At 46.5% G+C, this 25,893-nt stretch overlaps 1 protein-coding gene and 1 pseudogene across 2 annotated transcripts in view; both read left to right on the plus strand.

Annotated features, from left to right (window-relative positions):
- Positions 1 to 25,893, plus strand: part of LOC147905644 (Zn-dependent exopeptidases superfamily protein) — a 74,403-nt gene that overhangs the window by 18,070 nt on the left and 30,440 nt on the right. Inside the window, exons 4-7 of one of the 2 annotated variants that reach the window (XM_087373731.1) lie at positions 1,444 to 1,538; positions 15,253 to 15,322; positions 15,521 to 15,676; positions 15,762 to 15,917. In XM_087373731.1, the coding sequence (XP_087229857.1) occupies positions 1,444 to 1,538; positions 15,253 to 15,322; positions 15,521 to 15,676; positions 15,762 to 15,917 (477 nt within the window). Of the gene's footprint in view, positions 1 to 1,335; positions 1,539 to 15,252; positions 15,323 to 15,520; positions 15,677 to 15,761; positions 15,918 to 25,893 lie in introns of both variants that reach the window. The other variant, XM_087373721.1, reaches the window with a different exon arrangement.
- On the plus strand, positions 3,419 to 7,670 carry LOC147905646 (uncharacterized; annotated as a pseudogene).

Here is a 25,893-nt window from a genome sequence, read left to right on the forward strand (position 1 = left end):
TGTCACCTATGCTCAAGCCACATTCTTGACATCTTGTGGCCTTAGCTCCACTACTTTTATCATCTCCCAAATCATCCGAGCTATCAAGTGGCTCTGGATCTTCATCTTCCAGAGAGTTGTTGCTTCCATCAAGCTCACCCGATTCCTCCCTAGATCTTCGAATGGGAAGTCTAATAGCCATGATGAGGAAATAAAGGGCTTAGGAGGAGTACACCTGCCTAAATCTACCCCCCTCCTCTTATCCTTTAGACATAATAGTTGATTTCTACAAGCTGAATTGAGACCTTCTCCACAGGGGTCTGTCCCTCGAGCTTCCAGCACTTGTGAGTCTTCCTCAGGGCTCCGATAACATGTTAGAAAACAAGGTGGAGGCTGCTTGCTAGAGCCAACTCTCCCTATAGTGAAAGATAAACAAGGAGTAGCCCGGGAATCCAACTTCTTTGCTCAATATCTACTAGTGTGCAGAGAGAGAGATGCAGATGGTAATTGAACAATGCTCAAGAGAGAGACTAGACTCCCAAAGATGGACCAAACACATTTAAAAAATGTGTGCACAGTCCAATCACTTTATTTCAAATCTTCAACTCAGTTTACTCAAAATCTTTCACTTCAATCACTTTATTCTTCAAATCAATTTCAACCTGCATGCTCTCCTACAGCTTTAGTGGGCTGCATAGTCGTGCTCCGTGGATACGCCTTACTGCTGCTGTTCCTGGAGAAGACCTGTAATGAGAGCTCCATGAACCTCAGATCTGTTTGCTGCTCTGGAACTGCAGCCAACCTGAGAACAACCGTAAGTGCAAGGTACTGCTCTTCACCCTGTAGATGATCTGTAGACTATGCTGCTTAGCTATTGGATGATCCCTAGCCTCTCTGCTGGCCTGGTAGACAGTCCAGAATAGAGATCTTGTAGAATAAGGCAATAACAAGTAAGCAGCTTTGGGCCCAAAAATTACAACATGCCATTTGTGTTCGCTCATATGAGATTTATGCACAAGAGGTTCACCTGTAAGGGCCAATGATCAGCCATATCTGATTCGCTGAATCGATCTTATTATGAACAGAATTTGATGATTTGAATGATGGAGCTTTACGCAACTTTTATAGATCAGTATCATTGAATCAACCATGTGCTTCAATTGTTAGTATAAAAGGTTGTTCAAACTTTAATGTTAAAGGTCACAGTGAACCAAGAAATGTCTACAAGCGTCATTGCATGCCTCGTCTCTAGTTCGTGCGTATGCTGTCTTAAAAATTTGTCAGCATGCTTTTGGTGACAATGTAAAGGTGATGTCATGACTATTGGATGCTTAATAAGTAGAATTCTTATTGCAGTTGCTTAAAGGAGGTTTTTTGGAAGTTGGAGTCCAAACTTACGGTTCAGGTTTATGGCACACATGGTTTGATCGTGATCTGACTATTGCGGGTCGGGTCATGGTACAGCAAGGAGGTGAGGGGATGACTTCTTTCTCTCATGAATTGGTCAGGATTGAGCAGCCCATAATTCGAGTACCCACATTGGCGATCCACTTGGATAGGTATCGATTCCTTCTCTTCTATCAAAGCTGGTGATAGGGTTTTCTAGCATTTCAGTTGTTGCTTATGTATGTTGCATTAAGAAGCTGTTTCCAAATCAGCTGAAATGGCTAGTGTAAATGATTGGGCTTGTTTATTTTCTTCAAGAGCTTTGTCTAAAATTGTGAGCATCTATATTCATAGATTCATATGATAATGTAAGAAAACTGGCCTGAGTAGTAGAGGCTTGGGTATATGGTAGTAGAGGCCAGTGTGTCACTTTGCACTTGGGTGCAAAGTGACACACTGGCTACATCGGCAAGTACGTAATAGTCCCCTAATAGGAGATTTTGTCGTATGCTGTGACCCCTTTGTGAGCCCTTGTCTAGGGACAGTCAGGCACAAGCTACGTAAGTCATTCTCTCAGCCTTAGGTCAAGTCGGAAGATCACTCCTTGTTCACTAGTACCCATTGGAGAACCATAGGGTAGTGTTTCCGATAGTTTACGTCCAGCCTAGGATAGTGCCCTTCTGGGCCCCCTCAGGGCTGGAACAAGTGAAGAGAATGGCAGGGGAAGGGCTGCCTTTATAGGCTACCCTGCATCCCTAGGCTGGCATTTATGGGGCCTAGGGCTGGCATTTATGGCCTAGGGCTGCCTTTATGGGTCCAAGGGACCAGCCAACCAGCCCCAAGGGCCAAAAGCTCTATAAATAGGGGGCCTCCAGGCCCTCTTTCCTCATTCAGTTCTCCGATCACTTCAGTCTCCTACAGCTCCTCCTCAGCCCCCTCTGAACAGCCTGACACTCACCCCCAGTGGCCCTGTGACCAGCCTCAGCCTTTGGCATCAATTCAGTCCTCTGGGAAGGTGTTCACGCAGCGCATCAGATGGGGAGTCAGGACAGCGAACGGAGTAAGGTTTGGGGTCTGTTTCAGCAGCTCTTTTCAGTTATCTCTTACAGTTTTACACAGCTCATTCTCAGCTCTTTATTTCAGTCATCTCTCAGCTCTCTTGTAGGATCTATCACTCCTAGCTTTCAATCTCTCACTCACGCAGTAACCTTGCATTCCGGTGGACAGCACAAGTCTCTCCCTTGCCTTGCAGAAGCGTCCTACATTGTGAGTGTGGACAGCATCAAAGTCTCGGTATTGGTCGGCGTTGCCTCTTAGGTCTTTGGGTCTGCTATACGTGTGCACAGTGAGCTCTTCAGAAGTGCATTTTCGAGCTCTCTCGAAGAGTTTTCTTTGTATTTCTCAATTCTCCAAGTAGAAAGCAAATTCTCCCCTGGTTGGGGGAGGGGGCCCTTAGTGGGTACAGGGACCCAATCGGTTGTCGACTCTACTCTCTCTCTACCCTCATCTCCTTTCTCTCTCTATGGTAAACAACGCTAATTTCTCGCTAAAGGTTTAAAGAAGGTCTTGCTGTGAATTACACGATTAGATTACCGTTGCATGCTACATTGGTATCAGAGCTTCAGTCTGTATCCAACTTGACTACCACGAGTGTATGGTTGTGTTGAGATTCGGAAAGGACACACAATCAAGCGCCATGGAAGTGTCAGGAAAAGATTTCAAACTTGAAGACTTTGAAGAGGAGGAAGACTACCAATAAGATACGCTTCTGTCAAGTGCTCAAGAAGTGATGGCGAACCTTCTAGAGCAGAATCGGGTCCTCCTGCAGCAACTTGAAGAACATTCATCCCAGCTAGAAGAAAGCAGAAGACAGTTGGACTAAACAAAACAACGTCTGGAGGAGAAAGAAGCAGAAAAGCCGCTGGAAGAAAGAGGAACCACAGATGTTGAAAAACTGCTCTTGTTGATGCGTGAGAAATGCAAAAATGAGGAGGCACTGTGATGGGCAGAGCTCGCCCAGGCAGAGAGGCAACAAAAGCTAGACCGATATGCGATGCTTCTCCAACACAAACATATGTTAGCCGCTATACAGGCAAGTTTGAGCATAGCAACCGTCACCGTCACAGCTTCGTCATCGACAAAGGTAACACCACTCACTCGGTCCACTCTAAATTTTGTTAAGTATGATGGTAAGTGTGACTATTTAGCAATTTTGCAATTTATTCATCAGTTTGTAGCTCATTTTTTGTTAGCGCAGATTCAAGATGAGCAAGATAAAGTCCAGCTTGCAGTCCCTCATCTAGTGGCAATATTGGGCTAGTAAGCATACTGACCCAACAATGTTTAAGACGAATTTCGTTTGGGCAATGTTTGTGGCGTATCTCAAAGCCCGTTTTCTCCCACCCCAATATTTGCTTAATCTGGAGGAGGAGTTCTCTCGGCTCTCCCAGAATGGTTTTCCTGTGTTGACATACAGTAACAAGGTCATCATGCTGGCGCAGCAGTTGGGCGTGACGGAGAGCGCCAAGATGAAGCAATTCATTCAAGGATTGGACACCAACATCCGTTATACCATTTGGAACTTCGACCTGTTGGATTATGAGCGGGCGTAACTATTGCACAAAATTAGGAGATGATGCTGAACGGGGGAAAGTCCAAGCAAGTCTAGAAAGATTCCAAAGCCTTGCAGCAGTCAAACAACACAACAGGTAAGGATCAGAAGAAGTACCAAAAGAAAGACGGCCATGCTTCTGGTCAAAAGAAGGAGTCCAAGCCCAAGATGACTTTGGATGAGAAGGCTAAAGAGGGCATTACTAGGGGAGGCTATCTACTACAGCCCGACGAGCTAGAAGGGGTATCACCAAGAACATCGTTGCTTTCATTGCCACCACATCGTTGGGCATGGCAAGAAGGATTGTCCGAATTGGCTTGCCGAGAAGGTTGCGAAAGCGTCTACTTCGTCCGTCATCAATGTATTGGTGCTTTCAGTCCCGCCTTCATCCTCAGCTACGAATGCCGTCTTTCATGCTTTGAGCGCCGTTCCCACGGTGGTCTTTCAAGGTAGTAACGTGCATTAGTTTATTGTCCTGTTCGATATGGGGAGTTCAGAAGATGCCATCTCCCCTCAGCTTGCCAAGACAGTGGGGTGCACCTTGGTACCTCACGAGCTTACAGTGGACGGGTTCATGCCCAGCTTGCACACACACATTACGCATAAGGTCATTCATTTCACTTTTTTAGTTCAGAAGGCCATGTTTATGTATGATTTTATTTTGACTCCTTTGATGGGTGCGACATGATCCTCGGGATTTAGTGGTTCCAACTTCCGTGAGCATGTACCGACGCATGATTGGCGGCAGGACACCTTCACTATTGTGGAAGGTTTATCTGAGCCTGTCGTGATACGTGGCGATCGAAGCATACGAGGGATTCCGTTAATCTCGCATATTCAAGTAGGTCGCGCCACCCGCAAGGGTGCCATGTGTGCACTTGTCTACATCCAGTGCCAAATCACTGTAATTCAAGCCGCTCCTCCGATGGGGCAAGCAATGGTGGATCTACTCCAAGAGTTCCATGACATCATGCTCCAGGATGATCTGCCACCCTAGCTTCCTTCCAACCGATCAGAAGACCATTGCATTGATTCACTTCTGGACTCGACACCAGTTTTGTATCGACTTTCCAAGTCTATGGAGGGGGAGTTATAACAACAATTGTCTCAATTACTGCGCGTAGGGTTTATTAGACCTTCTTCTTCGCCTTTTGCTGCACCCATTCTATTTGTGGCAAAAAATGATAAGTCTGCACGATTATGTGTCAACTACAAAGCACTCAACAAGCTTACAGCAAGCAACAAGTTTCCTATGCCCCGCATCGAGTATAACTTGGAACGACTCAATGGTGTAAAACTTTTCTCAAAGATTGACCTCAAGAGTGGCTACCATGAAGTCCGGATTTTTGAAGCTGACATCCCAAAGACAGCTTTTCGAACAGAGCGAGCTCATTACGAGTTCGTCGTCATGCCCTTTGGTCTGAAGAATGCACCACCAACATTCAACAAGATGATGTCATGGGTATTTATAGAGTATATTGGGAAGTGCATGTTTATCTTTCTCGATGACATCCTTACCTTTTCTGCTATAGCCGAGCAATGTATTAAGGATGTGCAATGTGCCCTACAGTTATTACATGTAACCAGCTATATCTCAAGGCAAAGGAAAGTGAATTTGGATTGCTGAAAATTCAGTATTTGGGCTACATCATTAGTGCTCAAGGGATTCGATTGGACCCTGAGAATATCCAAGCTATCACAAGTTGGGATGTTCCCACGATGGCCCAGGAGATTCGATTCTTTGTGGGTTTATGTCAAGCATACAGCTCGCACATGGAGGGTTTCTCAACATACGCAGCCCCTCTTACATATTTGCTCAAGAGGGTAAAGACACGCATACAAAAAGTTCAAGTCACAGGCAAAGCTTTGTAGGCCTTCCATGACTTGCAACGGTTGGCCAGGACAGCACCAGTTATGAAGATCGCCTCTTGGGATGATCCATTTTTTGTAATGATAGACGCTAGCAATGTTGCCATAGGGGCAGTTTTATAGCAAGAGGATAGGCCCGTGGCATATTACAGCAAAAAGCTTAACGATGCCGAAAAGAACTATTCAGTGTATGATAGAGAGCTCCTTGGTGTCATCTAGGTATTAAAACATTGGAAGCCTTTCCTATACGGATGGACTTTCACGGTTAAGACAGATTACCAAGCCCTTAAGTGGCTTTAGACAATGCCTAGTGTGCAATGGAGTGATCGGCAACAACGGTGGAGCCATATATTCCAGTAGTTTAGGAGAATGATCGAGTACGTTCCTGGCAAAAACAACCCTGTTGCCGATGCTCTCAGTCAGAAAGATTCCATCTAGACCATTGAGCAGGCCACTGTGCTCGAAATCAAAGGAAAGGATCTTGATTGCATGAAGGCACAGTATGCGGAGTCAGCAGAGTTTGACACGCAGTTCCAGTTAGTCACGACGCTTGCTTCAGGCCATTACTCATTAGAGGATGGTTGGCTTTTCTATAAGAAAAGATTATGTGTACTATTTGTATTAGCCAAAGATGCAGAAGGACGTATACGGCTATGTTCAGAATTGTCAGATATGCCAAAAAGTCAAGGCTTCCCACAAGAAAGCGGCAGGCTTACTTATGCCATTGCCAATCCCCGACGGTCCTTTTCAAGACATAGGTATGGATTTCGTGGGGCTACTTCCAGCATCCGCAGGTATGCATAATACTCAATGTCTTACTATTGTTTGTCGCTTTAGTAAATATTGTATGCTTATTCCCGACAAACAAACGGCCAACGCTGAAGATGTAGCTCGTTTGTTTATCAAGTATTGGTATCCCATTGGAGGGTTGCCAAAGACCATCACATCCGACAGGGACACCAAGTTTACGTCTAACTTTTGGGGAGCCTTGTTTGATAATTTTGGTACAAAGCTGCAGATGTCTAGCGCTTTCCATCCGCAATCCAACGGCGAGACGAAAAAGTATAATGGTATGGCATTTGATATTTTGAAATCATATTGTCATGATGCTCAGGGAAAGTGGGAGTAGTTTCTTCCGCTTGTGCAGGCCATTCTGAACGATACCTATTCTTTGAGTATTAGTCACACACCTTATGAAGCGGCGTTTGGACGACGGTTTACCTCACTCCTCACCCGGATGGTGTTTCCATCTCTTGAAGCTAACAAAGCCACCGAATCAATGGCAGAGATTACAGAGTCTGTGAAAAGCCGCATCGTCGAAGCTCAAGCATCGTATACGCGCTAGGCTAACAAATCTAGTCGAGATGTCCAGCATGAAGAGGGGCAATGGGTGTATTTACGTATTATCAAGCAAAGATTGAAGCAGGTGGGCAAGCGATGCCCTCAGCTGTCCTTCAGGAGCTTCGGACCATTCCCTATTATTCAGAAGATCAACGATGTCTCAATGAAGTTACGCCTTCTAGATAGTTGGACTATGCACAACGTGTTTCATGTAGCTTGGTTGAAGCCATATTTTGGACCTTCTCTTTCAAAGATTTCCGACGACCAACAACCTTAAGTTCTTGATGAAGCCGAAGTTTTGCAGCCAGAACAGATCCTTCTTCATAAATTCAAGCATGGGTTAGGATGCAGGATCTGAGAGTTTTACACCAAGTTCCGTGATCGAGGTACCCATGAAGTAGTGTGGTTGGATGAAGATTTTTTCTAGGAGTTTTCCCAGATATTGGCGGACTACTTGAAAGCAATGAACCTACTGCCAAGTTAAGAAGGAGGGAATGCTACATGCACCTCTGCACTTGGGTGCAAAGCGACACACTGGCTACATCGACAAGTGCGTAATAGTTCGCTAATAAGAGATTTTGTCGAATGTTGTGATCCCTTTGTGAGTCCTTGTCCAAGGACAATCAGACACAAGCTACGTAAGTCAGTCTCTAAGCCTTAGGTCAAGTCAGAAGATCACTTCTTGTTCACTATTACCCACTTGAGAACCGTAGGGTAGTGTTCCCGTTTTAGGCTTAGGGATAGGTTTAGGTCCTCTGGGAAGGTGTTCACGCAGCGCATCAAACGGGGAGTCAGGACAGCGAACGGAGTAAGGTTTGGGGTCTGTTTCAGCAACTCTTTTCAGTTATCTCTTACAGTTTTACACAGCTCATTCTCAGCTCTTTATTTCAGTCATCTCTCAGCTCTCTTATAGGATCTATCACTCCTAGCTTTCAATCTCTCACTCACGCAGTAACCGTGCATTCCGGTGCTGTCCACAAGCCTCTCCCTTGCCTTGTAGAAGCGTCCTACATCGTCAGTGTGGACAGCATCAAGGTCTCGGTGTCTTTGTATTTCTCAGTTCTCCAAGTAGACCCAATCGGTTGTCGACTCTACTCTCTCTCTACCCTCATCTCCTTTCTGTCTCTATGGTAAACAACGCTAATTCCTCGCTAAAGGTTTAAAGGTGGTCTTGCTATGAATTACACGATCAGATTACCGTTGCATTTTACAATGGAGATCTGGCTATCACTACATAGAATGAGTGTTGTATTCGCTTGCAAGTGGCAATTTTAGATTGAATCCTGGTTTCAATGTAAGAATATCTTTATTGATGATGTGAGGTAGTAAAGGTTGCCCATAAATGCTTTGAAAAAGGTAAAGACACAAGGGAAGGAACACCATGCAGCAATTGGTACAATGAAGAGTGCAAAAGGGCCAATGAAGCATGGAAAACAGCAGGAAAAGCAGATAACCAGCAAGGGAAAGATATTATAGAAAGAGGCTTGGAAGCAAGAAAAGAAGGTCTATTAAGGACAAACAGTTTGAACAATTCTCGGAGCTAGCAAACTAACAATAACAAACAGAGAAAGTGGCTGCCACATGGGCAGCATATGGGCTGCCATGTGGAAAGTACACCTAGAAGCATTACTGGCAAGGTGGAGGTTCACTTGAGGTCTGCATCTGTATGGAACAGGTGTCAGCAGCAACAGTATGGTGCAGTCAGGGCCAGGTTTGGTGGCCTGGAACAGGTCAACGAAAGCCTGGGATCAAACAGAAGTTGTACAAAAGCTTGGCGCCTACTGTACGGACTGTCCGCGGGAGCTGTATGGAGGTGGCATGGGTTTGCAGGCAGGGAAAGGTCCAGGAGCAGGTTGGAGCTGAATATGAGACTGGTTGGTTTTGCCCTAGAGACACCACAGGTCTTTAGAAACCCACTATAGCTGCTTATGCTTGGGCACTGATGACGACATAAGTGTTGCTTTTCTTGCTAGATATGTCTACCTTTTGTTTTTATATTTATTTATTTTCTGTTAGCTCATTGTTCTTCTCTTTCTTTCTTTTTTTCCCTCTCTTTTATTGTCATTGTAGAATTTTCGACTTTAGAGGAACAAAAACCTGAATTTGTATGATCGGATATATTCTAGTCTTACAAAGGTATATATATATATGGGCCAGGAAAGGCCTGGAAAAGACCCTATTGGGGTAGATCAGGGCCTGCGCCACCGGCAGACTGCCATGTGGCCAGGCGGGACAGTCAGGGCAGCCACATGGCTGCATGTGGGGCTGTGCTTATAGACCAGCAGGTCGGCCCCCCGGATTGAGGGGTTGGCATGTCTAGGTCGGTTGATTCAGGGGCCCATAGGCTTTATAAAAGGGAGCCCCTTGGGCTCATTCCATCATCCACATTGTGAGCAGATTGGAGCTTCCAGTAACCTGCATCAAGGTCCTTTGGAGGAGCACATACATGCGGCAAAGGAGGTGACTACAACACGGTTCAAAGAGCTCGTGGGTCTTCACTTTTTGCTTTCTTCCAGGTCAGCAAGGTGGATGGAAGTCAGAAGGAGATTGTGCCGCACCATTGGCTGCACATCAGGGTAGCAAGGAGGTCAAGTCTTCACAGCACACACTGCCTTTTGTTTGCCTGCCTGGGAGGGGCAGCTTGAAGGTGTGTTTACAGGCACGATAATGAGGCCAACCCAAGCACTACGGGAGCACACAGGCTGAGTATTTTAGAAGTGCCACGGAGGTAGGATAACAACCTACTTTGTTAGTACAAGGGTCCACGTTTTGGTGGGACACTGGACTTGTCTTTTGTACGGTGTCCATCTCTTGGACGGAAATATATACTATGGTTCAACATCTCTCTCATGAGCATTGTTTATTTACTTGCTTGCACATGTATGTTGAGTACACTTTAAGGAAATAAGTTTTGGATTCCACATAGCACCATTGTGTGTGCGTGTGTGTAGGTACATATACATGCTTACGCACACACACGCTTTCTTTTTTGTAAGAGCACACACTTTTTTAGCACTACCTTCCAGGCAGCGCTATCGTTACAACTCTCTCTCTCTCACGGAGTTTGCAAATCATTCGAACTTCCCTATACATGGGCTTCCATCACAGGTGTTGCAAATTAATCATTCATTCATCTTGACAATTGTTTTCCTTTGACAGAACCAATTGAAGGCAGTGCTCACGAGTACTTGTACTCACTTTTTTTACTTTGAAGAAAGATTTCATTTAGAAAAATATACATTTATAACTGTCCAAAGTGGGACAGCTACTACTCAAAACTAGAAACAATAATAAAAGACTTCCAACTGGGCCTGAGGAGGACACACACACACACACACACACACACACACACACACACACACACACACACACGTATGTATATGTACATATGTTTGTGTGGGTACGTACGTATGTATGCATGAATGGTATGTATGTATACAAAGAGATGTACATATATATACATGCATGCATGCGTGCATGCGTACATACATCCATACATACACACATGTATGTATGTATGTATGTATGGGTGGATGGATGGATGATGTATGTATGTATGTACGTACGTACATGCGTACATGCATGTATGCATGTATGCTTGTATGCTTGTTGTGTAAGATAAGGACTGTCTGGACAGCAACCCTAACTGTGCGGAATAAACTTGAAACACTCTTGAAAAGACTCAGACAATACAGGAATAGTACTCACTATATTCATCCACCAAGCGTGGGGGAAAAGAGCCCAAACATACTGCCAAGGTTGCTGGGTAAAATCACATGCAAGGAAGATGCCTCCTACTCAGATCTACAGAAGATAAAATCTGCGACACTCTAGTCACGGGGATTTCAAAGGCTCAGTTTGTTGAGTAGAATTGACCCAAAATGGCCACCTATTTATAGGCAATGCAGGGACCTAGAGTCTGCTCAAAAATGGCTGACTGTGCAATGCTTACTGCCTGACTTTGTCTGCAGATCCACCCGACTAGAACTCAACCTGTTTTGGTGCATTTGTGGTCCAGATATAGTCGCCTACTTCCCAAGCTATAAATTGGCCCTGGCAGTGGCTTAAGCATGCTCTTTTTGATGACCTGCTCCAGCCAAGGATGCCATGTTGACCCGTGGCAGTTCCGGCTTCTGTTCTAGGACTTGCCAGTCCACCATATGTGCTGTAAACCCTACGCAATGCTCCTGTCCAGGTATACTCGCTATCTACAGTGCCTTGACCAATTATCATCCTCATTTGGGGACTCATAGGTGGATTAGTGGCACGGCAACATCCCCTCTCCATGACTCGACTGTGGGCCAATGCCCATGTGTCTGATGAGAAACTCTAGCTGCTCTAGGAATAGTGTTGGTTAAAATATCGGAGATTTTGTCCTGTGTTAGGCAATACAGCAGCTCTATGATCTCGTCCTGGATCAGCTCCGAAATGCGGTGACACTGAAGCTCGGTGTGCTTCGTACGAGTGTGGGACAGTGGGTTCTTTGCAATCGCTATGCAACTCATGTTGTCGCACCTGATCACCACCACCTCCTTCTGAAGAACTCCCATGGCCTCAAGTATCCATGTGAGCCAAATGGACTCGCATGCTGCCAAACAAGCTGCCCTATATTCTGCCTCCGTAGAAGATGGCGCAATTGTAGGTTGCTTCTTGCTTGGCCATGATATGGCACCCTCTACAAGCGTGAAGCAGTAACCTGAGTTGAACGCTGTGCATTCCAATTCTTTCCCAATCCGAATCACAAAATCCTTCGGGATTACTACCGGAGCATACATGATCCCGCAGCTGGTTGTGCCTTTGAGGTACCTGACAGTCCTGAATCCAGCCTTCATGTGATCCTCCCTTGGTTTGATTGAGAATTGATAGAGTACTCCAACTGCAAAAGCTATGTCAGGCCTGGTATTTGTTAAATACAGCAAACTACCAAACATTCTCAGGTATGTTGCTGCATCTACCGACTGAGAATGCTTCATCCCGACCTCCATTGGAGTTGGTGCTTCTTTGCAATCCTGCATCTGAAATCTCTTCATCACCTCTTGACAGAACCTTTCTTGACAAATGAATATGCTATCATTCTTTTGTCAAACCTCAATGCCATGGGAATAATCAAGAAACCCCAGATTTGTCATTTTGAACTCTTGCATCAAGATCCTTTGACCACTTGGATCTTCCTCTCATGATCGCCTTTGATTATCAAATCCTCAACATATATCATGGTCTTACTCCTTCTATGGCAGATAGAGGTTAGGATCAGACGGACTACGAGATATCCCAATCTCATGGAAGTAGTCATCAACCATGTGGTACCATGCCTTCGGGGGCTGTTTCAGCCCGTATAATGCGCTGTGAAGTCTGCACATCTTCTTCCCACCACCTGGATGTCGAAACCGTTCTGGTTGCTCAACATACACTTCTTCTTGAAGCACATCATTTTAAGAAGGATGCTTCACGTCCATCTGCAACTGATGGTGGGCTGCCAAAGCCATGATGGTGTGGATGGTAGTTCATTTTGGCTGTAAGGAGCAAATGTCTTTCCATAGTCAACTCCTTCTGCTTGTGCGTAGACTTTGACCAAAAGTCTCACCTTGTACTTAACCAAAGTGCCATGTACTTAGCACGATAAACCCATTTGGTTCCTATAATCTTCCTCTTTCGGGGTCTATCAACAAGATCCCAAGTGTGGTTCTTTAAAACGACATCCATCTTTGCTTTCATACCAGCCCACCACTCTGGTACTCCATTTACTTCTTCAAAGGTTCTAGGTTCCACCATATTCTAGTTAAGGCGTAGTTCATGGTAAGGGCTTTTCTTTGAGACCTCCTCAACTCCGAACTACCCTCCCGAATCTTTGTTGCTGCTGAATCCTTCAAGGTCTTTAGGGACCACTTTTGTAGCATTCTTTCCTTCGCCGAGGTTGGTCTTGTTGGTGTGGGTGCCTCAGACTCTTTCTTTGATTCTTCGGCTTCTAGTTTCTTTGTCTCCTCTTCTTGTGTGATAGCAAGTCTCTGTCTTTGGGGAGTAGTTGGAGCTTCCAATGTAGTTACTTGTGGCTCTAACTCTTGGAACACCACATCTATGCTTACCACCGGCTTCTTCATTTCTGGTTCGTACAATTGATATGCCTTTGACTCTTCACTGTATCCAATGAAGATACACCTTTTGCTCTTGGGATCCAACTTGCTCCTATCTAGAATAGAAATTCCTTAAATGAGAAATTATAGGCTTCTTATCATAATAAGCTTTGTATGTAGTCTTCCTTCCACCACTTTGGTCTTTAGTCTATTTAGGATGTGGACAGCTGCACGGACTGCCTCACACTAAAAAGATCTAGGAAGCTTCCTCCTTCTAGCACACACAAGCCCATTTTAGTGTTTGTGTAGTTCTTCGTTTTAGCCACCCCGTTCTATTGGGATGTGTGCGTCATAGGCAGCTGTTTTTTTATCCCTTGCTTCTTGCAGTGGGCGTCAAAAGCCCTAGAGATAAACTCTCTCCCCCCCCCGGTCAGCTCAAAAGGCTTGATCTTCTTCTCTTGATCCATGCCTTCCACTCTTGGAACTTGGTGAAGGCTTGAGACTTCTTAGCAATACAATATATTCATGTTGAAATCGTCAATAAAAGTCAGATAGTAGGCGGCTCTTGAAAGTAACATCGTGGACATCTTTCCACATATATATGAGTGTGGCACTTTGGCTCGTTGCGTGGCCTCCTTTAGGAGCGCATCCCGATGTTGCTTGCCCTCTATGCAAGCTTCATAGACTTGTGCACTCTCTCCAATATGTGTTACTCTCTCTCTCTCTCTCTCTCTCTCTCTCTCTCTCTCTCTCTCTCTCTCTGTGGATCGTTCATTTCTGAAAGCGTTCTACAGCTCATCTTTTTGAACGTTTTGTGCCACAACTTTGAATTGCCTATATCTGCTTGAGCCATCAAGGCCCTGATTTTGGACAGCCCATGCTCCTCTGTTCCTCTTTGCAAGCACCTTACTGTAGAATTGGGATTAGGAGCCAGTAATGTCATGATGAAGGACTCGAGCACATCAATGTTTAGGCCAAACAAGGTCGGACTCGGCGATTATAGACATCCTTGTTTGACCCCAATCATGCTGGTGATCTTTTTTGTCCATCCAATCGACGTTCTGACTTTGCTTGGCACATGTTGGTATCTTCTCCAGACTGCGCATGGCCTGACTATACCCTTGATCACTTTTATACCCAAGTAGAGCCATCTCTTGATTGATATGAGGATGGTTCAGTAGCGTATCTTTATGTGCGCTAGAGTGTGGCCCTTGGCACTAATAGCCAATTAGAGGGGAGTGGATGCCCGGCTTTGAGTGACCTAGCTAGGAAGGGTGGGTCAGCCTTACTGGCCATCCTCTTCTTGCTTTGTTGTTACACAGACATGAATTACCCTCCCATCAAGGCTTCTTTGAAAATCAGCAGATCTTTGTCACAGGCTGTGATCGCCCTTTTGACCTAGTCCCCAACATGAGTTCAACGATAGTGGTTGGGATGGGTATTGCTTCCATGATTGTGCCAAGAAGCAGCCACATAGATTGATCCTGTGAAAGAGGCTCAAGCTGGCCTTGGTGAACGGCATGGTAGACAACTTGATGCTCCCTTCTTCCGAGTAGAGGGCTTTCAAGAAAGAGACTTGGCCATTGGAAGAAGGATCTAAAGGTTTATTACAAGCAAGATTGGTTTTATCTCCTCTCTTAAAGGTTGATAATGCTTGTAGCCTTTTTCATGATGCTTGCTGTGCTTTGTTTCTTGCCTACTATCTGTAAAACACTGAGAAATAGGTTATTCAGGAAAATTCTTTTTCATGCCTTCAAGTGGGTTTGTTGCAGAGAAATTAGCTGTTTAAGTACCCAAATTATGTGTTCAAGTTGTTTAAGGGTTTTGCTGCTCTTGAATGGGATTTGAAACAGCTTGAATCTACTTCACAGTGGACTGGGTCTCTATCTTCTGGACTTCTGAGCTGCACTGTTGGAAATGGAAAATAATTAAAAGTGACAGTTCCCAAGGTACCATTTCGAGCATTGTTTGACTGCGAAAAATCATTGGATGCAGATCAGTCAATGAGGGTTTTCAATTCAATACACAGACAAATCTTGTACCAGTCTTGGCTACGGCTGTTAAGGTTAGAGTTAGTTGAATCGGTGGTTGAATGTATTACCATTGGCTTTTATTTCATAGACAAGGTCTTGGTGTGGACAGTAAATAGTGATGGAGACAATCTTTAGTTCATTCAGCCAGGATATACATTTTTAACATTAGACTCTGTTTGTCTGTTTGACGCATATGAAATGTTCCTTAACATTCTGCTATGCAAATACAGGATGAAATCAACAAGCTCACAAACAGTCAAAATTACTGCTTGCAAGCCATGGAAAAAGGCGCCAATGCAGCAACCAATCTTCAGCATGATACACCTAAGAAGATTCAAAGTGGAGATGAGGGTGTGGCTGAAATACACCATCCACTTCTTTTGGAGGTAACGGCATAACGAAATTCAATATGGTTTTGTTTTCAGGGCTGTCAGCACTATTTCTTCTGATGCATGTGTTTTTTGAACACAGCTGCTTGCCTATGAGTTAGGCTGTCAACCAGGAGAAATTTGTGACTTTGAACTGCAAGTGTGTGATACGCAACCAAGCATAATAGGAGGTGCACTTAAGGAGTTCATCTTTTCTGGGCGTCTCGACAACCTGTGCATGTCATTTTGTTCCTTGAAGGCAATCCTTTTCTAACGTCATTTCTGCCGAAGTTTTGAATTTCTCTTTCTCCTGTTTGTATGAATAAGTTCCGGAACCTCAAGTAACGGTGAAGTATTTTCTTGTAAGGTTGCATGGAAGATTAGTTTGGAAATAATAACCTTGTGGAATAAACCAACTCAACATTCTGTATATTCATCAATCACAAATCATTGTGAGAGCACTTGAAAATCAGTTAATCACAAATAACCTTGTGGAATAAACCAACTCAACATTCTGTATATTCTGTATCCTAAAGGCTTCGATACTAATGTAGCTCCTAATCACTGCATCTGTTGGCCATGAATGCAGGAGTTCCTACCTAGCTAGATTAGCACGATGCCCTGGTATCTATTACCTTTATAACCTTCAGTTGCCTACCATTATCACTTGGGCTGTACAGTACATCTGACTTACTACAAGATTCACTTCTTTCTTCATATGATGGATTGAATCAGCCCCATCTTATCTTCGACAATGTCCTCATTTTGGCAAGCAGTTGAATGCGCCAAGAAAAAGCCACCAGCCCTTGGCCATTTTTCCTTGACTTTGAGAAGGCATATGATAGAGTCAACTGGAGCTTCTTGGAGAGAATCCTATGTCGCATGGGCTTCTCTAGGCCAAGCTCTCAGACAGAGTGACAGAGAGGACGGTTTTTAGATGCATACACACCAGGATGGGAAAGACCTTGGCTTCATATGGGTAAAGAGAGGCACCACCACCAGGTATCTGGGTATAGTCTTCACAAGCAGTTGCAGCTTGAATGAAGAGAATATGGACTAATTTTTTATTAGCCTTCTCCTTTAGTGCTAGCCTTTGTCATGGCTGAGTCAGACCTTCACCTCCGGAGTGCTAGCTATGTCCAAAGGAAGCTGCAAAAAGCGGGCTTTGGCTGATATTCACTGCTCAAAAGAGACAAGGAGGCAGCTGGAGAGAGCTTTACTTTGCATTAGGAAGAGTGGGCAGGAGGTAGCTCCATGGGGAAGGAAGAAAGGAGGGCAGTTCCATAAAAATGGGGAGGGGAACTTTGCAAAGGGATGCTGAAACTCCCCCTCCTTTTATATCCCCAAGGTAGGGTCGATCACCCCTTGAATTAGAAGGTATGTAGGGGGCTGGAAGGCTTACATTTGGCACGTGGAATTGCTTTGGTGGGCTGTGTTCCAAGGCAACTTTCCTTTCCAGTTTTGGGTGGATTGTGGAAGAGTCCCTAGAAAGTTGGTGTACTGGATGGACACTTGGTCCAAGAGGTGACATGTGGGTGCCATGCGAGAATGGCCTGCCACTTATCCAATATGTTTAGGAATCTTGTGGAATGCCGCCATAGCCATTCCATATTGTAGGTTGTCATGTGTACATTGCCACGCATTAGAGGGTGCCAAATCACATGTTGCCAGGTGTCACAGGGGATGCTCAACCTGCCATGTGTCATGAGCTGAATTTAAACATGTGCTCAAATGAGTATCAATTTTTTTTGTAATCATAAATATTCAGTTGAACTGGTCAATACCGCTTTGATTTGGCTTCTGATTTCACTATGAGATTCTTGGTATTATTTCTATCCAATATGGTGAATCTAGGATTATTTCTAGACTCTTTGGCTTGGTCAGCCTTCTCACATATTCTATCATCTATGGGCTATTAGGCCTATTTAGTTTATCATCTTGCCCTGTATCTCCTTGTCCCTTTCATGTTCTAAGGCCAATGCAAGAAAACTAAAAACATTTTCCTCAATGGTTGCTAGGTCAATATACATTGTGTGCCTTTGATTGGTCTTGAATTCGGGTACTCGAGTGGGTTGTGGTCTTTTTCCTTCGTAGGGGTACTTTTCATCTAATAATTAATTACCAAGCAAGTGATACACGAGAAGAGACTTTTCGTCTGATATGGGAGATGCTATGTATCTTCCAATGTAGTGGAAGATCTAGCTGAATTGAAAACTGGTTAATAACTCTCAATATTACTTGGAAAGAAAGAAAGAAAGAGTGAGTTTATTAAAAGTCTTCGGAAGACCAAAGGATCTATGAGACTAAAAGAAACTGATACAATGAGCTGAGGGGTGGAGCCATCAAGCGGGCATCAACACCCATGACGAATACAAAAGAAAATCCATAATCATGATCATAATGGCATCAATACATAGGAAGAACTCTCTTTGAGCTCATGGAGAGGATGGGAGCTGGTGGGGGCGTCAACCCTAAGAGGAGGTCGTCGATGTGTGAGGCTGCTGTGGTAGCAAGCGAGGACGCCGAGTGATCATCAGGGTGAGAGTTCGGCAAGCCAAAGAAACGGCGACTATGCCGCATGCGAGAGCCTATTCCGTCATGCAGCGATAGACGCCTCGGGCTTGAGCTTGGTGTTGGGATGGTCGCCTCAATCCCTCCTGCCAAGAACCCTCAGTAAAGAACCGCAAGTTTGGAATGAAACTTGTGAAGGAGTGCTGGCGGCTGTCTATACGTATATAGTGGCGAGAGAAAGTTTTAAGCAGTTTTCAATTTGACATTTGTGAACAGAAGTGACACCTTATCCCTTCATGGGTATATATAAACTTAATTTTTGTTAATGAAAGTTAGTATTTAACAATTAGTCATATTGTTTGGGTCTCTCCTAATTATCTTATTGAGTGATCTTGCTTGCTTGTGTCTATGTGTGAAGCTTGACACTTAGTTTCCACGAGGCTCTCTAGCCTAGGTTCGGTGGGGCTGTGTTAGGAATGTCACTGCCCCACCTATGAGCCCCCGATTTGAGGGGACAAGGGGGTAGGAGACTATAGGGGGATAAGGGCTGAGAGTACTTGGCTGACTGGCAATGGTAGTTTTGATTAATTGGGAGAGAGATAAGAAGATTGTTCAATTGATGTCCTTACTTGCGTATGAAGAAGATAATGGAACTAGAATTGGTGAACTAAGTCGCGTCCGCTAGAGAATCATTGCAACCCCTACTTTCATAGAGCTTGCCTCATAAGATCTCTCACTAAAGACATAACTAGAATGATGTCCTACCTTTTGGGAGTACATCGGAAGAATGCCAAAATTGTCATTGAAAAGTTGGATATTCAACTTTCTTTTAAAAAACAGCAAAAGGAACTTTCTATTAATGCTTGGAAAAATCAACCATACAAGTCAGCTGTCCTGAAGGCATTGACCATGGGAAACAAAATTCGAAAAACTGGCTGAAACAAGAACAGCCTGCTTCCAAAGAGCCCAGCTCATTGCCTAGGGAATCTCTGGTACGGGGGCTAACAACCATGGATCCCTTGCCTTGCGAAAATGTGAAAAATTCTTGCAGGCCAAGCCTTGCAAAACCTTTTGGTTAGACCGCTTTAGAACCTGATGTCCCGTGCTCCCAAGTGGCGTGCAGGGTGTAGATGATATCCTGCCAGTGGTCGCCACGGGTGGAACGCGATGCTTGCCCATTACTAAGCTACAACGCACAACCTAGATGTTCCATGCCATGATGCTGGCCATTTTTCCCACACACCGTCCTCTGGAGAGGAGAGGGGATGATGCTGAGCAGGTGGGATGGCCTCATGTAGCTCAATCTTGTGAATGCTTCGTCCATGTATCTCGTAGGCTAGGGAGACCTCATTGATGTGGAAGGCATGGCCCCCCTTTGTCAACCTGGATGCCATGCCCCCAAGTGAAGTCTTGTTGGGTCCTTTGCATCCAAGCCACAATCCATAGGGATCCCAACCGGCACTGGTCAACTCCATAGGCAGTGCGGGATCGTCTCTAGAACTTCGTCTAAGCAGCAGTGCCATCACCCATCCACCCGCATTTGCTCCAACCAAGGGCATGTGGCTAAGCCCCTGTGGGGTTGACCAACCAGAAGAAATAAGAGATCTATCGTGGCCATATGTTGGACCCGCCCAAAATCTAGTTTTGACCTCTTGGGGCACCTATTGCTCAACCCAATGTCTCTCTGTTGAAGGAGTCCATGCCGAGGCCTCCATCTAGAGCCCGCATCCCTATTCGTGTCGTCTAAGAATAGAAGGCCACATCATCCACACGCTCTGTGTGGCCAAATGTAGACAACCAAAACAATGCTCCCCGATCCCATTGGATCTCCCGAAGGGGCCAGCCTTCCAAAGCCAAGGGCACCATTGGGGTGCATCCTGATCCGAGATACTAGTAGAGTCAATGAAAAACTCGTTGCTCAAACGGCCCACTACCTTGATTATCTGCCATTGAAGCAAATCTAGGCTCCCATCCCTCGGTCACTGCAATGCCCAATAACAATCCTCAAGGGTACCCTTGTCCTGGAAAATTGACCCAACCGCTCGCTATCTGCCCATGTCTGAAGTGCTGCCCTCTATGACTTAGGAATGGTTGCATCTGTCTCTCTCATCTAATCCTATCTACTCTCCCTCCTTTTTCCTCCTTGCAGCCTACTCTCTCTCTCTCTCTCTCTCTCTCTCTCTCTCTCTCCCCCCCCCCCGCCTAGCCTCGCCTGCAACTCCCTCCCCACCTGCAGCTCCTCCGCCCCTCCGGACCCCCGCTGCCCCTCTGCTCCTGCTGCTCCCCCCTCTGTCTGCAGCTCCACTTGCTGCTCCCCCCCCCGCTTGCAACCCCTCCCCGCCTGCAGCTCCTCTGCCTACTGCCTTCTCTCTCCCGCTTCTGTTCCATCCTCCCCGCCTACCCTCAGCCCTCCGTCTACCCTCAGCCCTCCCTGCCTACCCTTAGCCCCCCCCTCCCCCGCCCTAGCCTATCATATCCTCGCTCCTCCCTCCTCCTCCATTCCCCTCCACATTCACTCCTCCTCCACCCCGACCTACAGCCCCGCCTCCTTCTCCCTCCATTGAGCTCTCTGGCTCCATGCCTTGTGTTAGCTCCCTAGGGGTTCCTCCCGTCTTGGGGGGGGGTACCTGCTCTTGCTCCCTCTCCCGCTCCTGCAATAAGACTAAGACCTATACCAAACACGGGTTTGTCGAACGAAATGGGGGAAGGTGGCAAGGATACATATAAAGCTGCCAAGAAAGATGACAACAAAGCCAAGAAACAAACACAATTGAAACTCGAAGATGTGAACACACGCTACAAGTGCAGTGGACTCGGAGTGGACAGCAAAGCAAAGGTGGGACCCACCTCTGCCTCAGCTTCAGTCACAGCTTCAGCTTCAGTCTCAGCCTGGGTCTCTGCTACATCCTCATCCTCATCCTCAGCGCTAGCCTCAGCTTTAGCTTCAACATCAGCTCTTGTTCTAGTTTCAACTACACTTTTAGCTCCACTTACGCCCATAGCCTCTATAGTTACAGCTACTGGCTCTGATATACCCCTACCCATGACATCGATTGCTCCACCCTCCCCTATGATAGAGGGGTTTCCAGTGACACCATCTCTTCCATCTCTCCCTTCTTCTCCCTCTACAGTTCTCTCTCCGATTATGACACCTACTTTGGAGGGGTCATACACTGTTCTGCACTACTCGACCTTTCTCTCCCCTCTGCCTTTCAGTCAGCCCATGCTCCCATACCGTGCCCACGCTCCCATACCGTGCTGGGATCGCCTCCTCCAGGCCACTATCTCATCTCCATACCATACCCATCTCACCTAGTCATCACCCAACCTCCAGTCTCATCCTCACACTTTCCGGCCACAGTTCTTTCAGTTTCCGTTAGAGCACAGACGAGTTGACCCATCAGAGGCTTGAGAGTACTTGCTGATAGAGGTCCAGAGCATCCGAGAGCGCGAGAGGGAGCTGTCACGCTTCGCATAGGAGCAAACACGCTTCACCCAGAAGCAAGCACGTCTCATATAGGAGCAGTGTCAGGCTCAAATGGAAGATCTCACAGCTCCGACAAGACGTCACTGCTATATGTACAGTCCTAGGGAGTGCCCCAGTTGTGGAGGCACATATTGCGAGCATGCAATGTGCCATCGAGGAGACGTCCAGATGGGTCAACATAGCTAAACGGGAACCTGCAAGAGTAACCGTTTCGGCTACCCTCCTGGAGCAGCAGCAGAGAGCCAGCAAGGCTCTCAACATCAGAGTACGTGGGATTCCCCGCATTGAGGCTACATCGATGCCGGATGCGCAGGCCTTCGTGACCACTATCCTAGGGGCGACTGAGCACAGGATTGAGAGAGCATGGCGAGTTGGGAGGGACCCCAACCGAGAGCAGCCCCTTATTATACGGTTCCATGACGCCCAGGCATGACTTTCGGCTTTACATCATAGGTCAGCCTTACGAGACCAGCCAGCGATCTCCATGGATGAGGATCTCACTCCACTATAGGTTGAGAAGAGGCGCTTTCTGTTGCAGCAGCGGGATCAGGCCCGCAAGGAGGGGAAGTGGGCAGTAGTACGAGATGGACGACTCCTTACAGGCCCCCGTCAAGCACCCACCTCTCCCCGTATAGGGAGGTGGGGTCTATGAGACCCAGACATCCGAGACCCTATCTTGTACCATCTAGAACTGTAATGGTACCTTATGGTCAGAACCAGGGAGCTTCTCGGAATCCTATATAGGTCACGACATAGTCTTTTACACAGAGACACATCAGAGTCCAGAGTGCCCACTACCAGTAGTCAGCGGCGGGTATACATAGGAGTCCGCCTACAGAGATGAGACGAGGGATACATGAGGGGTTCGAGGGTCAAGAGGAGTCGCAGTCCTTTACAGATCCACACTTTTGGGGGCCATCTCAGTGGAGCATAGAGATCCACACTCTAGGTTTCTCTGGATCTGGATTCGACACATGGATAGCCGGGATTTGTTTATTGCAGTTTGCTACTTCCCCCCCGAGACCTCCCACTTTGCCAGAGATATTCGAGGGGAGGATGAGACATCCCCATTTGCTGTTCTTTATCAGTCCATTTTTTACTTCTCTAGCTGCGGGGAAGTCCTGCTAGTTGGGGACTGCAACGCGAGGACATGCGCTCGTCAGGCACCACTTCTCGACTTCAGGGATGACTCCACTCTACTGCCAGACATTGACCTCGAGGAGGCAGGTATGCTACGAGTTTCGCTGACAGATGAGGACTGCTCACATCTTATGGGCAGGCCCTAGTAGACCTTGGTAGGATGCATGATCTCATTATCTATAATGGCCTTGAGAGATGGCCCGCATCAGGTGGCTTCACTTGCTTTCCACATGTGGGAGGCTGCAGTGTTGTGGACTACATCATGGGATCCCCTACCTTCACATCTCGCATCACTGACTTTACCGTAGTACCTCTCCCTCCAGGGCTAACCATACCTATCTTTTCTTTAGCATTTCTACCCCCCGCCGCACAGCCCTTTCTACCCCGTTGAGTTCTTACTCCATCTACCATGATATACGCTTTGATCATGATCACTCACATACTTACTCTAGTCGTCTGTACATACTTCTCGCATACGTTGACTTTATACCCTTATTTAGAGGATTGTGCTGCCCTAGTCACTCGCTCACTACACGAGATTGCTCTTCATGCCTCCCCCCACACCACCCGCCCACCACCGCCTAGGACGGTACCCTGTAATAGCTGGTACGATGATGAGTGTAAGGCTTTACGCCGTCAGCTTAGATTCGAAACAAAAAACAGCCTTTTGAGCGAACCAGAGACGCTACGCGAGTATTGTTGTCCAGTACGCAAGAAGAAACTTGACTTCGTGCGCCGGAACGAGGAGGAGCTACTGAACATTCTGTTCAGTAACAACTTTAAGGACTTCTGGCGGAGATTTTTAGAGGGACAGTCCCCCCCACCACTCACTGACACTTAGGTGTGGTCTGATTATGCACGCACGCTCTATGATATCCCAAATCAGCCAGCCCCTAACCTATCACATATGCCATGCCCCACATCCTGCACCCTGTTCACTAGGGGGGGGGTAAAGGATGCCGTAATGAAACTTCATAATGGCCGAGCTAAGGATTATGAGGGACTATGCACTGGGTTCATTGCATATGGGATTAACCTCCTAGCCCCGAAGCTATTTAATGAAGTTGTTTGCTTGGGGTTTCCATGCAGCTGGACCATCAATACTATCTCACCCATCCACAAGGCAAGGGATCCCATGAACCCAGAGAACTACATGACCATTATGATTAGACATGTCATGTCCAAGATTTATGCATCAGTACTTGATTCCGAGGTTAACAGATTTGCGGAGTGTCGAGGACTCAGAGCAGCGGGATAGGCCGATTTCAGGCGGGATCATGGGGCCATGGACCATATTCTCACGCTCAGATGTATCATCGAGGAGACGAGGGCACGGAAGCATAGGGTTTACTGTTGCTTTGTGGATTTTTGCAAGGCATTTGACACCGTTCCGAGAGCCTGCCTTATACGACACCTACAGGATTTGGGTTACGACCAGGAGATCATTTGGGTTGTCATGGCACTTTATGAGCGAGTTTCAGGCAGAGTCCGGATAGGATCTGGATGGACAGACAAGATCATGAGCACTATCGGGATCAAAGGGTGTCCATTATCACCTACCTTGTTTGGCCTCTACATCGATGAGCTCGAGACAGTGATGCAGGCACAAGGTGGGGTAGGTTGCTCTCTCGCGGGCACCCTGATCCGGATATTACTTTACGCAGATGACGTGGCTCTCTTGTCCTCCTCAGCAAAGAGGCTCTAGAGACACCTTGATGCACTACAATCCTTTTGTGAGTCTCATGATTTGAAGGTTAACTTGGGTAAAACCAAGGTTATGACCTTCAATACATCACGAGCCGTCATCCGCGATGAGCATTTCGCATTTGATGGGTCCCCTGTTGAGGTAGTTTCATCATAAACTTATCTTGGGCGTCTTTTCCGAACCCATCTTTACCATGAGACCCGCGATGCATGCACGCCTTAGCAGAGGATATGCTTCATTGTCTAGACTAGAGAGACAATGCTTCTGCTCTCACTTTCAGGATCCACGGACCAAAGGGTTGCTTTTTGACTCCTTAGTCTGCTTAGCAGGGATGTGTGGCAGTCCATGCTGGGGGCTAGACTTGTCAGATACAGAATGGGCCAGGGTGGAGTGGCTACAGGTTCTCATGCTATCATGGATGATCCGTGGTAAGCCATCCGTCCCTCAGCAGATTATTCGGGCGGAGTTTGGGTCACCCCCATTACATCTAGATGCTGCATTTCAGGTCATTACGTATCTGTACCGAGTTAGGGAGTATGGGGATTACACATCCGGGCGTAGCAGGATACCATGGCTAGCACTGTCCTCTTCTATGGCACTTGCAGCAGGGAGAGACCAGAGGTGTTGGTATGCACACACAGAGAGATGGTTTGTAGGACTAGGGTTCACATGGGCGGACTACCTCCTTTCCAGTACAGCATGGATGCTCCTTTCTCTTGCCTCCTATCACACAAGGTCAACTAGGTTATTCGTGAGGATCTACTACAGCTACACACATTCCAGACTTGGTTGGGCCCGAGTGATCTTCTAGTGAAGCTGGGCTTCTACAGAGATCACCTCTTACATATCACAGCAGAGGGTTTCATTGATCCACTTGGATACACGCAAATTCACCTACCCCACTCGTTGAGGATCTCTCTTGAGCAGTTCCGGGTCTCTTCACACAGACTTCGTATCGAGAGCGGCAGAGCAGAGCGGTTACCCAGGGAGAGGCGCATATGCACACTGTGTGACATGCAAGAGGTTGAGACAGAGGAGCATTTCATCTTCAGGTGTCCTGTTTACTATGAGATCCGAGGGCGTTTCTACTGCCTCTTCAGAGATAGTTATGGGGTTTGGCCCGTTTCCTCTCCTACCCAGACGAGCGATGTTTGGCTGGTTTCATTCATGAAGTACTCAGACACCGAGATAGGATACTCCGAGCATGGAGACAGGAGCAGACTTCTTCCTCGACTGATACCTCTCAGAGCTCTATCACGGAGTTCTTTCAGCCAGATCACATAGACCCCCATGAGACGAGACCTTGACATGACCGTGACCCGAAGCCTGTGACTCGACAGCTCAGACAGAGGATTGACTCACAGATCATACTTGGGGACATCCCCTCCTTGT

This window comes from Dipteris shenzhenensis, chromosome 1 (genome assembly GCF_047967505.1).
Source record: "Dipteris shenzhenensis isolate YYH24624 ecotype China chromosome 1, Dip_SZ_1.0, whole genome shotgun sequence".
Taxonomy (NCBI): Eukaryota; Viridiplantae; Streptophyta; class Polypodiopsida; order Gleicheniales; family Dipteridaceae; genus Dipteris; species Dipteris shenzhenensis.